This window comes from Malus domestica, chromosome 15, assembly GCF_042453785.1.
Source record: "Malus domestica chromosome 15, GDT2T_hap1".
NCBI lineage: Eukaryota > Viridiplantae > Streptophyta > Magnoliopsida > Rosales > Rosaceae > Malus > Malus domestica.
This window is the reverse complement of record NC_091675.1, coordinates 9,997,008-10,012,500: the sequence shown is the minus strand read 5'-3', so window position 1 is coordinate 10,012,500 and position 15,493 is coordinate 9,997,008. Positions and strand designations below refer to the sequence as shown.

The 15,493-nt window shown below is 38.0% G+C and overlaps 1 protein-coding gene across 2 annotated transcripts; it reads left to right on the top strand.

The window, feature by feature from the left end:
- Positions 1-4,570: 4,570 nt before the first annotated feature.
- Positions 4,571-14,773, top strand: LOC103456276 (ultraviolet-B receptor UVR8). Of its 2 annotated transcripts, none has more exons than XM_017323274.3 (12): positions 4,571-4,926; positions 5,190-5,376; positions 5,762-5,908; positions 6,154-6,235; positions 9,019-9,174; positions 11,073-11,246; positions 12,652-12,723; positions 12,832-12,963; positions 13,075-13,193; positions 13,612-13,697; positions 13,862-13,914; positions 14,391-14,773. In XM_017323274.3, the coding sequence occupies exons 1-12, from the start codon at positions 4,803-4,805 to the stop codon at positions 14,475-14,477; spliced, it is 1,419 nt and encodes a 472-aa protein (XP_017178763.3). In that variant the 5' UTR covers positions 4,571-4,802; the 3' UTR covers positions 14,478-14,773.
- The last annotated feature ends 720 nt before the right edge of the window (positions 14,774-15,493 follow it).

Below are 15,493 nucleotides of genomic sequence, written 5' to 3'. Positions count from 1 at the left end.
AGTTAGTCCAGCTTAGTCCAGTCTAAGCCAGTCCAGCTTAGTCCCGGCAGCTAGTCCAGTCCGAGACAGTCCGGCGCAACAAACGCACCCTTAGGGTGTGTTTGTTTGGCTTCTTTAGCTCTCACTAGATTAGACTGGATTAAAGGGTAAGGTAGTCCAGTGTTTGTTTCTCACCGGGACTAACTTTAATGGGATAAAGTCTCACTCGCCTAGGCTAACGGGCTTACTAAACAGTCTTAGCGAGACCCCCCAAGAACCATAGGATTGCTAAGACCGTTCCCTTGCTTCCTCTCGACTGCGCCATCTCCAACGATGACTCCTTGTTGCCTCCGAGTGCCATCTCCAAGTGTTGTCTCTGAGTGTCATCTCCGACCTCTCGACTGCATCCTTTTGGCTACAAATTCGAATTCGCGAAGTTTCGCGATGTTCGCCAAGCGGCTGCAATCGATTGCCGCCAATCTTTGGTGTTATTATTATTTTTTTAATTTTGCCAGTTTTGCTTCTTAAGCATATCGTACTTTGCCTTTTTTTTTTTTATTAAAATTCCATTTCTTTTTTGTTGGGTTGGATTAAATTATGATGTTTTCTGGGTTTTGAATGGGGTCGAAGTTGCAGAGTTTACCTGCAATTCGAGAAAAAGAAGTGGGATATGCCCTTTTTATTCAAATATTAATTTTGATAATAATAAATTAAAAAATAATAATCATTTATAGTTAGTTCACATTCTTAGTCCTACACTGTACCAAACACTTCATTAAGTTAGTTCAGCTTAGTCTAGTCTAAGCCAGTCCAGCTTAGTCCATGAAGTTAGTCCAGTCCGAGATAATCCGGTGCAACAAACGCACCATAAGAACTCGCTCTAAAGCTTTCTTATATAGTCCGGTGCAACAAACGCACCCTAAGAACTCGCTCTAAAGTTTGCTTACTTAATTTACCTAGCTCATTAAGGTGATTAACCTTTTACAGCAAGACTGAATAGTTAACATGTCACATAAGATCGTGTAGTGCAATTTTGCTTACTTGATTTGCCTTTTCCACTATAGATGCTCTAAGATAGCCTGAATTCCAAGTTATATAGGAGTGTAACTAGGATATTAAAAAGCAGTTGGGAGGCTTTTCCTATCTTGGCAAGAGTCAAAGAATTGGCCGAGGCTTTCCATAACTATCCTTAGTTTTGGGTTCCAAGATCAGCCAATATGGCGGCGGATGTGTTAGCGTCGGTAAGTAATCCGGAGATGTGTGATGTTATTTGGGTCGATCGACCCCCATCTTTGCTGGTGCATGTTTTGAACAATGATAGTCTACCTTGTCTGCATTAAAAACTGTATCGGCAATGTTTGGGGCGACGCTTTGACTTGGTTGAAACATCATCATTAGGGGTGGGCATGGGCCGGGCCGGGCCCAAATTTGGAAGGATCGGACCAGACCCGCTTAAAAAGAAAACGGGCTAGATCGGGCCGGGTATTGCAAATCTGATTACTGGAATCGGATCTAACCCGGCCCGTTTCAAACGGGCCGGGTTGGGACGGATCCATGGGTTTTTTTTCTTTCCGATTTTGATCGCCTCATGGACTCGCCATCCTCTAGATCTTCGACTCGGTCTCCGACATCAAGACCCACATTCGCTTGCCGCGCCGTTTCCAAATCTGGTACAAAACCATAAACCCAATTGATTCACCACGAAAATTCTATTTTCTCAGTAGCCAAACAGAAAACAATAAGGGACGACCATCGATGGTGACCATTCGAGCTCCGAACTCGACATTGATGGTAAAATCATGCACAGACTGGAACCTCTTATTTGTGAATTGCAAGATTTTCTGACACCTACAAATCCAAACCAAAACCCAATTATTTTAAAACCTCAATTCTCAAACCAAACAAAAAAAAATCAGAAGGCTGGGGGAGAGAGAGATCGAGAGGGAGGAGGTCGAGAATCGACATATCCAAGGTGTGAGAAACCGGAGACAGAGGTGTTGGGAGAGAGAGAAAGAGACTGAGGGAGAGAGAAAGATAGAGGGAGGAGACTGAGGATAGGAGAGAGTCTTTGAGAAGGTGTGAGAAACTATGGTGGAGGTCGCGGTGGGGTGTGTCTACTCCGGGAATGAGAGTTGCAGAGATGGGGAAAAAGAAACAAGGAGAGGAATGAGGGAGAAGAATCGAGAGATTGGGGGTGTGTGTATTCTCTGAGAAGGAGAACAAGCATCGAGATTGAGAATCCCTGACTCTGCCACACCCAGTAGCCAATAGGTGAACTTAAAGAGAGATAGATCAATTTTTTATTTTTTTAATATGTTGATGCAATTATGAACTTGTAGGACTTTTGTAGCTGATAAGTACAAGCAGGTGCGAAAAATGAGGGTGGGTGTCTGACAACGTTCTCAGTTCTCGAGAGTGAGAACTCACGGGAAGCCTCGGAGAGTGAGACAGTAATGTTTTTAAAATGGGATGTTACCCAAACGGGCCCCTGGGTACCCATTTTTTTATTCTTCTAGACTCGGCCGGTCCCTAAAATTCTAAAGCCCCGATCCGGCCCGGTTTGGCCCGTTTCTCTTTTTAAAAATTAGGAACTGGCCCTTACCTGCCTCGAACCTTAATTACCCGTCCCGACCCGCGATTCCTATACCCGTTTGCCCACCCCTAGTCATCGTTGATGTATCCCCATACTTTTGACTTTGTCTATTTAGCTTGGTGCTTGCCTCTCTGTAGGCTCTCTTGTAATAGTTATAAATCATGACCAAACGAAAAGCAATTCTTTCGAAAGTTATAAATCATCCTTTCATACTGATCTGCAAGTCTCGAATGTTTTGTTTGTCACCCAACTAACACTCGTTTTTCAAAACTTATCTAGCTAGTCTTTCTCCCTACAAATTAATTAATATATAAGACTCCTTAAAAAAAAAAAAACCCCTATCTCTATTAAAAAGATTGTACAAATATGGTAAGGATAGTATTATTTATTTCATTATATTCAATAATAATCAAACTTTAATTTCTCGTTATATATATGTATATAGGAGGCCTTTAAGTGATAGGATTCTCATTTTTTTTATATAGGAACTAGTTGTAGGGCTCACACCACATTAAACTTCAATGAGCCAAACCATCTATTTTTCAAGTTGCATCTTTTAGATATTCCTTTCAAAATATTAGCCAAATCGGAAATATATGAGACATCAAATTGAGTTCAAATAAATTAACGAATACTTTGTTCTATAAAAAACACTGAAATTTTATTGTGATAATTAAATAGACAAATGATTTCGGATTGAATTGAATTTTTACAAAGATAATCTATGAGATTCGAATCTAGGACATCTCATTTCTAAGTGAAGAGAAATACTACCAGACCGTAGTACTGAATGACTTACATTTTTCCATACTTTATGTACACGATCTTATTGCTAACATTATTGAGAATAAAGACCATGCCCGTAAATCTGAGATGACCAATGATGCTTCAGATTAAAAAAAGCTAGTTACCTCCGTAACTCAAACGTATAAATGAATTGCAATTGAGTAATTTTTCATTCGTAACTTCTATGTTTTTTTTTACGAACGTGCACTTCTATGTCTGATTAATGATTAGTGGATTTCAGCTCTGCTATGTTGTATTAGTTTAAATCTAAAAGCTTAAAAAAATTTGCCAATCGGAAAGTAGTGGATTGGTCAGCCCAACACACCAAAGGGTTTATTTATAGAAAAACTAATGAAAATGACTTGAAAATTTTGAGTTTCAATGATAATGACAAAATAAAAAGTAAAATGAATAGTATAAAGATTAACTTTTTAATATAAAAATATAATTTTTCGTTAAAATAAACAGCACAAATTTTTTTTCGTTAAAGTTCTTTTTATTTATGCCATGCTCATGGTCCATGGATGATGAGAAACGAAATCAACCTTTCTAGTTTCTACCTATAACATGAAAAGTCAAAAGTTCAAAAAGTTAAGAAACGAAAAAGTTAAAAAGTTCAGAAGTCAAAAAGAGAAGGTGAGGGAGGCAGATTTTCTGCCCTCCCACTTTTCATACTTTCTTGCCATATTAATGTTTTATATTTTTTTATAAAATAATAAAATTAAAATAAATAAAAATATAAAATATTGATATAAATTAACTTAAGAAACTCAACCTTTCTAGTTTCTATCTACAACACGAAAAGTCAAAAGTTCAAAAGCGAAAAAGTTAAGAAACGAAAAAGTTAAAAAGTTTAGAAGTCAAAAGGACAAGGAAGGTAGATTCTCTATCCTCTCATTTTTCGTGCCCTACTATTTTATGTAATCACTGTTAAACTACGTTAATATTTTATATATATATTTATAAATATAATAAGATAAAAATAAATAATAATATAAAATATTGACATAATTTAACCGTTATCACACAAACAGAAAAGCACGGGTATGGGAAGGGAAGTGGGAGGGCAGAATCTGCCTCCGGAAGGAAGATGGTAAAAGAGTAGACGGAGACAGACGTGTGGTTGAGAAGGCAAATAGATGGGCCCCGCCGCACTGAATGCCTTTGTTTCCGTTCTGCATTAATATTTACGCTGTCCTCTCCTCCTTCCTTGCTTCCTTGCTTTCTTGAGGTTTTTACTTTCCACTTTTTTCTGGACAAGCAAGTCATCATTCCTAACTACTCCACCGACCTCATTACAGTTACCTGTTAAACCCCCACGGGCCCCAACTCTCTCTCTCTCTCTCTCTCTCTCCCTCCCTCCTCCTTACATTACATAATTACCGAAAGATCAATCACTTTGTGGGAATTTGGAAGTCCTTCGTCCTCCCGAGAGATTGTGAAAATGGCAGAGGAGGGAGCGGGAGCGGGGGCGGGAGGGAGTGAAGTAGTACTCTCTGCTCCGCCAACTCCAATTCGCCGCGTTCTTCTGATCTCCGCCGGTGCCAGTCACTCTGTTGCTCTTCTCTGTAAGATTTTATTACAAGTTTTATCCTTTTCCTTGTTCTTTCTTTGTTTCATAAATCCTAAATCTAATCCCCAACTTTCTGGTTGATTTGATTGCTTAATATATACGTATTCAGTTGCTGCTTCACGCCCTATCTAATTGTTGTTACTTCTTAACTTGTTTGGTGTCATCTTCCTGCAAATCATAAGTATAAATACATAAAAATATATAGGCGGAGAGGGAGTCGATTCGGGACTATAATAAACGTTTGTTGGTAATGCGCAGCTGAAAATGTGTTTTGCTCCTGGGGACGAGGAGAGGATGGGCAGTTAGGCCATGGTGATGCCGAGGACCGACTTTTACCTACGCATTTAAGTGCATTGGACGGCCATGAAATAGTGTCTATTACTTGTGGAGCTGATCATACAATTGCTTACTCCAACTCTCGTTCAGAAGTTTATAGTTGGGGATGGTTTGTTCTCTATCTTCCAAGTTTGTGTTTTTGTTTCCAGTTTGTTCTTTTTGTGTTTGCCCGTTTTTTAAAACTTGGTATATATCACACGCTATCTTCTGAGGATTACAATCATAAGCATAACAGCAACATTTATAGGCACCGGTGCTCATACTCCCATTCCTGTTTGAACTTTTATTTCACACTTTTATTCGATTGATGTCGTAATTATTGATGTAAATATAAGAATATATCATGTTAAGGTTTGAATAAATCTCATAGACAAAGTGAGGTATGGTAATAAGGGCATCATTCACTTAAGTGAGTTGTTATTGCTCGGTTTTTTTTTTTTTTTTTCCTTGCATTCTTGCAGCTTCATAAGAATTAAGTCTTTTACTATTTCCAGGGGTGACTTTGGGAGATTGGGTCATGGTAATTCTAGTGACTTGTTTACACCTCAGCCAATAAAAGCATTACATGGTATTAAGATAAGGCAAATTGCTTGCGGGGATAGTCATTGTTTGGCAGTGACGATGGAAGGTGAGGTGCAAAGGTTAGTTGTGCTTTGTAAAACACTTTCTCGCTCTCCACACTCTCCACGCTCTCTCAATTCTATTTTTAAAATGGTAACTTAATTTCCAAGTTTCGATGTCGATTACAATAGTTTTCTATCATGGTATATCTCCTTTACAATATTCTTCTTTGTCCCGATGCCCTTGTCTTTCCCACACCTGTGATTCATGCAGGGGTTATACAAATGGACCTAATGATTTGTTTTTGGTGCACATTTTGTTCCAGTTGGGGGCGGAATCAAAATGGTCAGCTTGGTCTTGGTACCACTGAAGACTCTCTTGTACCACAGAAAATTCAAGCGTTTCAGGTATTTTAGTTACATTGTTTCTTGTTTCCTGTTTGGTCTTAATCTCTTACGCGTATAATTAAGTAAATTTAGGAGACACAGAACTTGGGCCTTTGAAAGTGTTAGTGGGTTTCAACTTTGAAGAAAGAATTGGGGTTCCCTTATTAGGGGTAACCCTTATTCTTAAGTTTTTTGGGAACCAGAGGTGGAAAAGGTGAGAAAAGATTAGATGGGTGGAAGGAAACTTTGATCCTACGGATTTGCAGTAGTATTTCTATCCATTTCTTGTCCATCTTAGAATGTCAAGTAGGGAATATGATCTAGGAGAAAGGGCGGCAGTGATTTCGTACTCCTACTTTGTACTCTATTTCATGTCCTTGCTTCGATCGAACTATCAAAGCATAAAAGTAAGGAGGAGGATCGCTAGTTTACAAAATAGGAGAGTGAAAAATCGCCACTGCAGATAAATTGATGAGAGAGTTCTTATAAGAACTTATAAGAAGGGAGGAGAGACCATCTAATTAATTGTGACGTTGGGCAGAAAACAAAGTAAAATGGTACATAGCTTTACCGAGCCAAGCGTGCGTGGAGGTTCCACTTTGACAGTAGGGCTTGTGATGCTTGATGGGTGAGATTCAAAAGTGGAAGATACCTTTTTCTCGCTTGTCTAAATGTCAGTAATGACACCAAAATTTGATTCTAGGAAAACATTTTGTTTGGTTAATAAGCTTCCAATTTTTGTTTTCCCCTTTTTACTTTTTGTAACCTTACACAAAAGTTAAATAGTAAACTTTAGGAGTTATAGATCCAATGTCTCAGGTTCATCATATTTTGTTCAGTCCAATTCTTCAAAAAGGATGTTGCATTCATCCTGATAATGCGTACAATTCCACTTTCCATTCGGGCTAGAAATCTATGTGACCCTATTTTTAAGCTTCATAAGATGGCTTAGAAGATTGGTGTGCTTGTAAAATGCAGATTTTTTCATAGCTTTGTAGCTTAGGGAGACTCAATAATTATTAGTTTCTGTAAAAACCACCCTAACATTATTTATCAAACAAAAGTAAGGCTGAGAGAATCAACAATATTTTTCTCCACTGAGTAGTTTATGCCAACTTACTCCAACTGCTCGAAGGATCATTTTTGCCAAGGCTTGAGTTTTCTAGACGTTGATGTGTGATACACAGAAACCATGACATTCATATCAACGGTGCTGAAAATATTCTGTGCTTCCGGCTGACTGTGACTCCTGATATAGATATTCAGCTTCAAGATCCCACACTTTTGATTTGTGGATTGCCTTCTCAGGGGTCGAAACCGTGTTCTCATGTCTCTGCATTATTTTTCTGGGTATTTTACTACAATGTCTAGTGGTTTGACTTGACCGTCTATCAAGCTATCCAATTGCCCTGCACTGAATGGTTGAAATTTCTGTTCATTCTGGTGAAACTGGAAAGTTCTACTCATGCTATTCTGTTCAGTGATTATGCTTCAGCTTGGTCAGTTGACTTGATCTTTTTTTGTTTAACAATGTGTAACAATATACTTGGGTTAAATTTGTGGCATTTTCTGTCTCTGACATGTAAGAACTAATTGGTTTATTTTTACCCTAACATTACCCTCTTTTGTCTCTCTTCTGAAATGTCAACTGTTGGCGGAGAGAATCAACTGACTTTTCAAAAAATGCAGTGCCTTTGGTTTTTGTGGGATGCTTTTAATCTTTAAGTTATACAACAACAACCAAGCCTTATCCCACTAAATGGGCTCGGCTGGTTATGATTGGTTTTGTTTTTTTTTTTTCTTTTTCTGTTGTTTTTTTTCGTGGTTTGTTTTCTTTCAGAGTTGGTGATACACAATGGCGGTACTGGTCTTAGTTTGGCTCCATTCATCTTTCAAGATATTAACAACTGGATCCATCATCCAGCATGTTGCTTCATTAGTTTCTTTGATGACTCCCTCTATAACACTAATATTGGAATTATGCTGATCAAGATTTATCAAGCCTTTAGGCTGAAGATGCCAATCCATCTGATGCTGGATGTCTTTTCCAACTTTTGATTGGCATCCCATTTCTCGTCCCACATCACGTAACTGTTATTTGTTAACTTTCAATTAGTAGGCAATCACTTTAGACTTTCGATTTTTTTCACGTTTAAATGTTATCAAATCTCAGTCTGATCACCACTGCCTAGTAGTCTGGCTTATTCTTAAAAGCCTAGTGTCTAGTTGGGTTGCATATCGTAATTTTGTTACTTTCAGGTTTAGGATCAGTGTTCTTGCACATATTACTCTTAGATTGGTTGACCTGTCAGCATTAAGCTCCCATTACTTGCTCTACTTTTTATAGCACACTCTGGAACCATGGGTTAGGTTACGTACTATTTGGATCGGGGTTCTTTTTGCGTTGAAATTGGTATTTTTTATGGTTGTGGATGACATGGGTGTTGGGGCTGTTAAGAAGGCAAATACTCTTCGGAGTGTGAGGTTTGACTAATTTTTGCATATATTAAGGGCAGCAAACAATAAAAATATTTAAGACAAGGTGGAGAAGTAAATTTTGTAGGGGAAAGAGTAAGATTGTCGCATTCTTATGTGATTCACTTTTAAATAAACTTAGAGCTGTTCCTTTCTTTCTTGTAACGTTCTTTAGTAGTTGGGAGCTTTGATTGGATATCTCTGTGTCCAATCTGTTGTAATTCAAGCTTTATGTCATTTCGGTTTATATTATCTTTCCTACAAACTAGTGTTTTTGCCTACCTCCCTGAAATGGTTATGCAATGAGTTTTTTCATATCTTGTTGCCAGGGGTTATCTGTCAAAATGGTTGCTGCTGGTGCTGAACATACTGCAGCTGTCACAGAAGATGGGTCGCTCTATGGGTGGGGCTGGGGCCGATATGGAAACTTGGGCCTAGGTGATAGGAACGATCGCATGGTTCCGGAGAGGGTTTCTATGGTTAATGTAAGTCTTAAGATCTGGTGCTTTTTATTTTATTCTGCTTTTGGCCATCATTTATGATATTAAGTAAATGTGATCTGAAACTAAGTAGGGCTTATGCTGTCTAAAATTAACTATTGAAACTGATGGGTGGCCATCACTTTGTGTTAAAGTGTTATTCCTTAATTTTAGGGTTTAAGTCTTCTAGGAAATTTCTTGTGAGTTGTATCTAGGGCTAACCTTTTTCTCTCTAGCTACTACTTTGTAGCTGTTTGCATTTGTTTATTGGGTAGGTTTTTCCTTCCTTGCTTCGTCTCCTTTTTATGAGACCTCTCCCTTGTAATTCTTTTTCATGAATACATACACTTTGTTGAACTTAAATCTCAACATTAAGCAAAAATGAAGGGAAGAAAAACATGGAATTTGGAGATTTTGGGGGTTGGGCAAGTTGGTGAATAGTCAAATTTTGCCACAAAAGTGAGCCACGTGCCCATTTACTAAGTTGAAATTACAAAAGAGAATTGGATCTTTCGAAGTGGCGTTGTCTTGAAAGTAGTCGGGGAGCTTCGTAAAGGATTAGTGATTAGGCTTTGGAAGGGAGATATTGTTGTGCTTCAGCATCCGTGCCAGGGCTCCATCTAATGGATGTGCTTTGTTGTCTAGGATTGTCAAAGCAGGCTCTGCTTTGATAGGCAACAGATACACGAGTTGCCCCTTTAGCTGGAAAGCTATATGATTAGGGATGGTGTCAATGGGGAGTATTGTTCCAGACAGATTTCAACTGGAAATCTTGTTTTGGAAGGCGAAGGTGAAGCCAAGGCATTCACGGTACCTAAAATTATTATACTACTTAATAATATAGTTGTATATAAAATAATATAATAAACTAATAGAAACTAAGTTAGAAATATAAAATTAGCATGAATTTTTAATTTTTCATAAACCCCAATGTTGGTGAGAAACCCTAACCTTAAATTTAAACTTACAAATTTGTTGTGAACTTTTGCGAAATTGACGGGTGAGATTGGAGATTGGCAGTGTTGTTGGCTTGAGACTTGGAATTTTGAAGTAAAGAAAGGTGGGAGAAGACAGAAGAATTTGAGTTTTAAAAAAATCACGCCCCCCAGTTACTGTGCGCGATCGTATACTGAGGTGCTCCCCGCCGGTTGTTGGAACGACGCATGATGAAGGGCCAAAAAGTACAGTATAAATAGGGGGTTACAAATTCTCCATCTCATTGGGGGCGGAAAACGAATAGACATCTCGATGTGATACAACCTTTTCTATTTTAGTTGGTAAAGAACGGCGAAGTCCATCCGAACCGTGACGGCTTTGTTTTGGGTGTGGGCTGTAAAAAGAAAGAAAAGAATTCAAGCACCTAGGTGGCACCTCGACAAAGCCTCTGGCGCCCCTCCTAAATGCCTAGGCTAGTCTATAGCCCACTCTCACTAGGCAAAGTTGTTTTCTTAGACAATTTAGAACTACTTAAATTGTATAGTAATCTCACAGCTGTTTAGGTCACATACACTTTGTCTTTCCCATTCACATCCATCATCCTTATTCTCTCTCCCCTCATTTTTCTTCTCTATCGTTTAAGTAAAAATCAAAACGAAAATATTACCAACTATTACCCTAATAATTCATTTTTAAGTGTTATGGGATGTGCTGATATTTATCTGCACCCTTCCGGTTGTAGTTGGACGCTTTTTTTTGTCAGTATTTCTTTAACTAAACTAATGACGCGACACTTAAAAACTCCTCTCATCAAACCATAGGTGTTTTTTTAATGCTAGATTCTTATATTATAAGGTTGATATTTGCAAATGTCCTATTTTCATTCGAATCTACTTGGTTCAAATCCCTCTATTGCCTTTGCTTTCTCAATTGCGTAACAGATCAATTTGTGACTTCTAAAAATGCAGAGTGAGAAGATGGTTATGGTTGCGTGTGGGTGGAGGCACACGATATCTGTTTCCTCATCGGGTCGATTGTACACATATGGTTGGAGCAAATATGGTCAACTGGGACATGGGGATTTTGAGGATCACCTTGTTCCTCACGAGCTAGAAGCCTTGAGTGACAAATTTATTTGTGAGGTGATCTCTTAGCTTTTAGACTCTAATATAATGCTTTATTGATTCATATAAAGATACAAGCAGCATTGGTACTAGTTTTGAGTTAAGTTTCCTGCCTTGTGTTTTGTTAATTTGATATTATTGTTTTCTCATTCCTTTTTGGCATCTGTGGTTGTCACGTATGGTATCAGAGCTCTTATGAAATGTGAAATCTATCTTCTCTACACCCGTATTATTTGTTAAATTGCAAACCACATGGGATTGATCTGTCTTTGTTGGTCCATTCCCTCACTGCTTAAGCTTTTTAGGGTCCAATGATTGTCTGATAGTCAATTAAATTCTATGTTATTTGATCATACTGCATGGAGCTTACCGAACAAATTTAGAATGGAGAGTAATGAAATGGTTTGGGCAGCAATAGTTGAATGGGTGAAAGTTAAATCTGCAAGATGCTGCTGACAATTCTTCAATATTCTAGTTTCTCCAGAAACAGGTATCTAGTCCATTTACGACAAGGACATACTTTCGTTTTTGGTTTTTTAAGGTCCGTGTGTCTATGAGCTACTGACGGGAAGTATAAACCATTTGGTCCATTTCCCACAAGAAGATACTTCGCAGCTGGTTAAGCTGGCATCTTCATTAAACATATGCCTTCATGAGACTTCTTTCTCATTTATATCCCAATCTAGCAGTATACCCTGTGTTGTTTTCAGACCAAGAGATCAGAACATACCATCAACATTATGAACCTTTTATAAATAAAAAAGTTGAAACATTTCCGAGCTCCTTGTAGGGAATAGGCTATTGGGCGCATTGTCAAACATTATTCTCGTATTGATCTTCATCTTTTTGGCAGGGTTGAGCTTGAGCCTGACGCGAATCTACAACCCTTCTTGTTTTAGATTTATCACTAACTGATAAACCGGATGACATGTATAGATGATTGAGCATTTTCTATTCAACAATGTCAATACTTACCTTGGAGGTACGTTAATGATAAAACCAAATACGCTCCACATTCAAACAGTGCCCCCTTCTTTGGGGACCTGACCACTCCACAATAGTGCCCAACACATGCATCTCAAACCATATCTGTCCCTGGTGCATCTGCAGGGGGATGAGGGTCACAATGTGTAGACCTATTGTTCCTTGCTACCTAAAGAAAAAACAAAGGCTAAAGCGGTAGACTTTGTGTGTGTGTGTGTGTGTGTCTGTTTGCACATAATTCTGAATGTGGATTAATTTCATTGAACTTATTTCGGGAAATATATTTCATCTGCTAGATTATGCACTGACTCTTGCTGATTGACATATGAAGCATTGTTAGAGAAATTGGTGTTGGCTAGAAAGTCACTTGGATATGATAGATGAAACAGTTTGTTTGCAGTCCTCTGGATTAAAACTTTTCTGGCTTGTATCTTACCAGACAGCTGGTGGTTGGAGGCATACCATGGCACTCACATCTGACGGAATACTCTATGGCTGGGGTTGGAATAAGGTTTCTATTCCCTTATTTTCACTTATAAATAATTTTTCCTCGTTAATGAATGATTGTTCTTTTCCTTTCCCTTTAAGCTTTTATTTTTCTGTCACTTCATCTTATTAGCAAGTCAGTTCCTCATTTCCCTTGGGGTTCGTTGCTTGCCTTTTTCTATTTCGTGGACAGTTTGGACAAGTTGGAGTGGGTGACAACATCGATCACTGTTCTCCTGTGCAAGTTGAATTTCCAAATGAGCAGGTACATTCTCATTTCCGTAATATTCAGTTCGGTGGAGATTACCTTCTTTTGATTTGTCATCTGGGAGAATTTTTTTGGTAATGAATCAAGTGATCCATCTTGCATTGGCAGAAAGTAGTTAAAATATCTTGTGGATGGAGACACACACTTGCTGTTACTGAAAGACAAAATGTGTTCTCCTGGGGGAGAGGTACAAATGGACAGCTTGGGCATGGGGAATCTGTTGATCGGTAATTTTGATATATTTATTCGAATTCCTACACCATATATCTGTTTAATATATGTTAGAATTTGGGATAATTTTTGCTCCACATTGGAGGAGTTTAAGATGTTGGGAACATTAGTAAAGCAACAATACATGGCGCTTATAGGTTTCTGAATCACCACATATGGCATCCAAAATTGGTTTCGAAAATCATGAAATATAGACTCTTGACCAGTTATACACATGTAGCTTCTTAATATTGTCGTTAATATAGGCCTGATTATACGCATTTTTAGCTTAAAAAATAGCTATGTAGGGGAATTTATTTCTTGGAATTCTAACTGGTGCACTCTCAATAAGATTGCTCTTTTCTGCGTCTATAAAAAAATTCTTTTATGTAATCTCATAACTGATGATGGATGTACAAACATTTTGAAATGAAGGAACGTTCCAAAGATTATAGAGTCTTTGAGTGTTGATGGATCTACCGGGCAACAAATAGAATCTTCAAACGTTGATCCATCTACAGGTGCAGTAATCCCTTCCTTGTCGTGTCACATCCTCACTTGAAATTCCTATGTAATATGGCCCCTTGAAAGTTCTCCTATGTATCTATTATGTATTGTGGCGACTTGAGAACTCCATTATTGACAGCTTCAGATTCTGTGACTCTTTTTTGCTTCTCTTGAACAGGGAAAACTTGGGTGTCACCATCGGTGAGATATGCGGTTGTTCCTGATGAAACTGTAAGTTTGTGTCTCGTAGTGTTCAACATCCAAGTGGATTAGATAGACACATAGTTGTCGGCACACGGAGAATCAGATTACTTAGGCAATTAGGGGGAAAAACATATTTTCATCAGATTGTCATAGAATCAGATTCCATAATCAACTGCGAAAGTTGGGCACTTGAAGACGATCATATTATAGAGGTTCACGTCGTGGGAGTTTCTTAACTCAGAAACATATAGAAAATCACGAAGGTTACATTTTGCTAACCAAATCCAGAGGCTTAGGGTACGATATGCAGCAGCTGAACCACTTTCCAACAAAACTGAAAATATCAAGTTCTATTTTTTATTTATTTCATTATTTTTCAATTTTTGGAAATGTGCCCAAGAAGTTATACCGTTAGAACATTCATAAAGGAGCTATAACATTTTATGCAATTGAGAAGATAGGTTAACAACACAAAGAAGTAACTGACATGATTGTTTCTGCAGGTTCGAGGGCAAGCATCTACTTCAGTCGGGGGTAATGGGAATGATGCAAGCGTTCCTGAATCCGACGTCAAACGCATACGGTTTTGACCGTCTTTGGGAATGTACGCGAGTCTGTGAAATGAATGAAGACACAAGGACGACCTGCCCTACTGGCTTATAAATTCCGGAAATGCTGTAAGCGATCGAACCAGTCGACCGCATTAGTAACATGTACCCTCATCTCCCCTGGTTTTAAATTACTGCACCTTTGGAAAGACAACGCATGTATTCCACCGGTCTTACGTATTATGTAGACAGAATACCAAACAACCCTGCTGGGTTTAACAGTTTTTGTTTGAGGAGGGCATCGGCATCCTCATCTTATGGTGATTTGTTTCCACTCTCGTATTGCTTTCCACTGTCATATTGTTTGAGGAGGGCATCGGCATCCTAATCTTCGGCTGCTCTCACAAACGGGGCGCGATTAGTGAGGTCGGCTGGGACGCCAAAATACAGGAGGCGTGTTTTGTTGAGAGCTGTCGGGACACCGTATAGCCGACTGCGTCTACGCATTTTTATTCATATTAGCAATTTATATATGCTATGCGTGTGGCTATTAAAATGGTTTTTTCAATCGCTGAAGAGATTCTTCGTATCTTTAGTAATTGTTTTTAGGTACCTATTTCGCCAGAGTGGTTATTTTATTTGGAAGAAAAACGTACAAGAGAGGGAGTTGAGAGAAAAAATGGGGACAATTGATATTATTTTGTTGATAGGTGTGATGATTTTTTTGCCCTCTTTTAATAGACAATATTTTATTTTTTTATTGAAACAAAGAGAATTCTATTAAATATTTAATAGTAAAGATGAAAAATATAATAAAATTTTTAATGCGATTTTTCGGTTTGCAACCTATGTTTATAGATATTTTAACGAAAATTTTTTGGTACTATTCATTTTAACGAAGAATTATATTTTAATAATAAAAAATCAATTACGATACTATTTATTTTTCTTTTTTTTTTATCATTTTTATTAAAACTTAAAAATTTCAAAATTTTTTCATTAGTTTTTCCCTGGATACATGAAAATCATCGTGTGTTTTGACTAGATGCATTGTTAAG

What these genes read in the sequence shown, in the direction of transcription:
- LOC103456276 (XM_017323274.3), top strand. Translation starts at nt 4,803, where the DNA reads ATGGCAGAGGAGGGAGCGGGAGCGGGGGCGGGAGGGAGTGAAGTAGTA. An exon ending in AGAAAATTCAAGCGTTTCAG is followed by an intron (nt 6,236 to 9,018) that starts GTATTTTAGTTA and finishes TCTTGTTGCCAG; the next exon opens with GGGTTATCTGTCAAAATGGT. An exon ending in GTGACAAATTTATTTGTGAG is followed by an intron (nt 11,247 to 12,651) that starts GTGATCTCTTAG and finishes GTATCTTACCAG; the next exon opens with ACAGCTGGTGGTTGGAGGCA.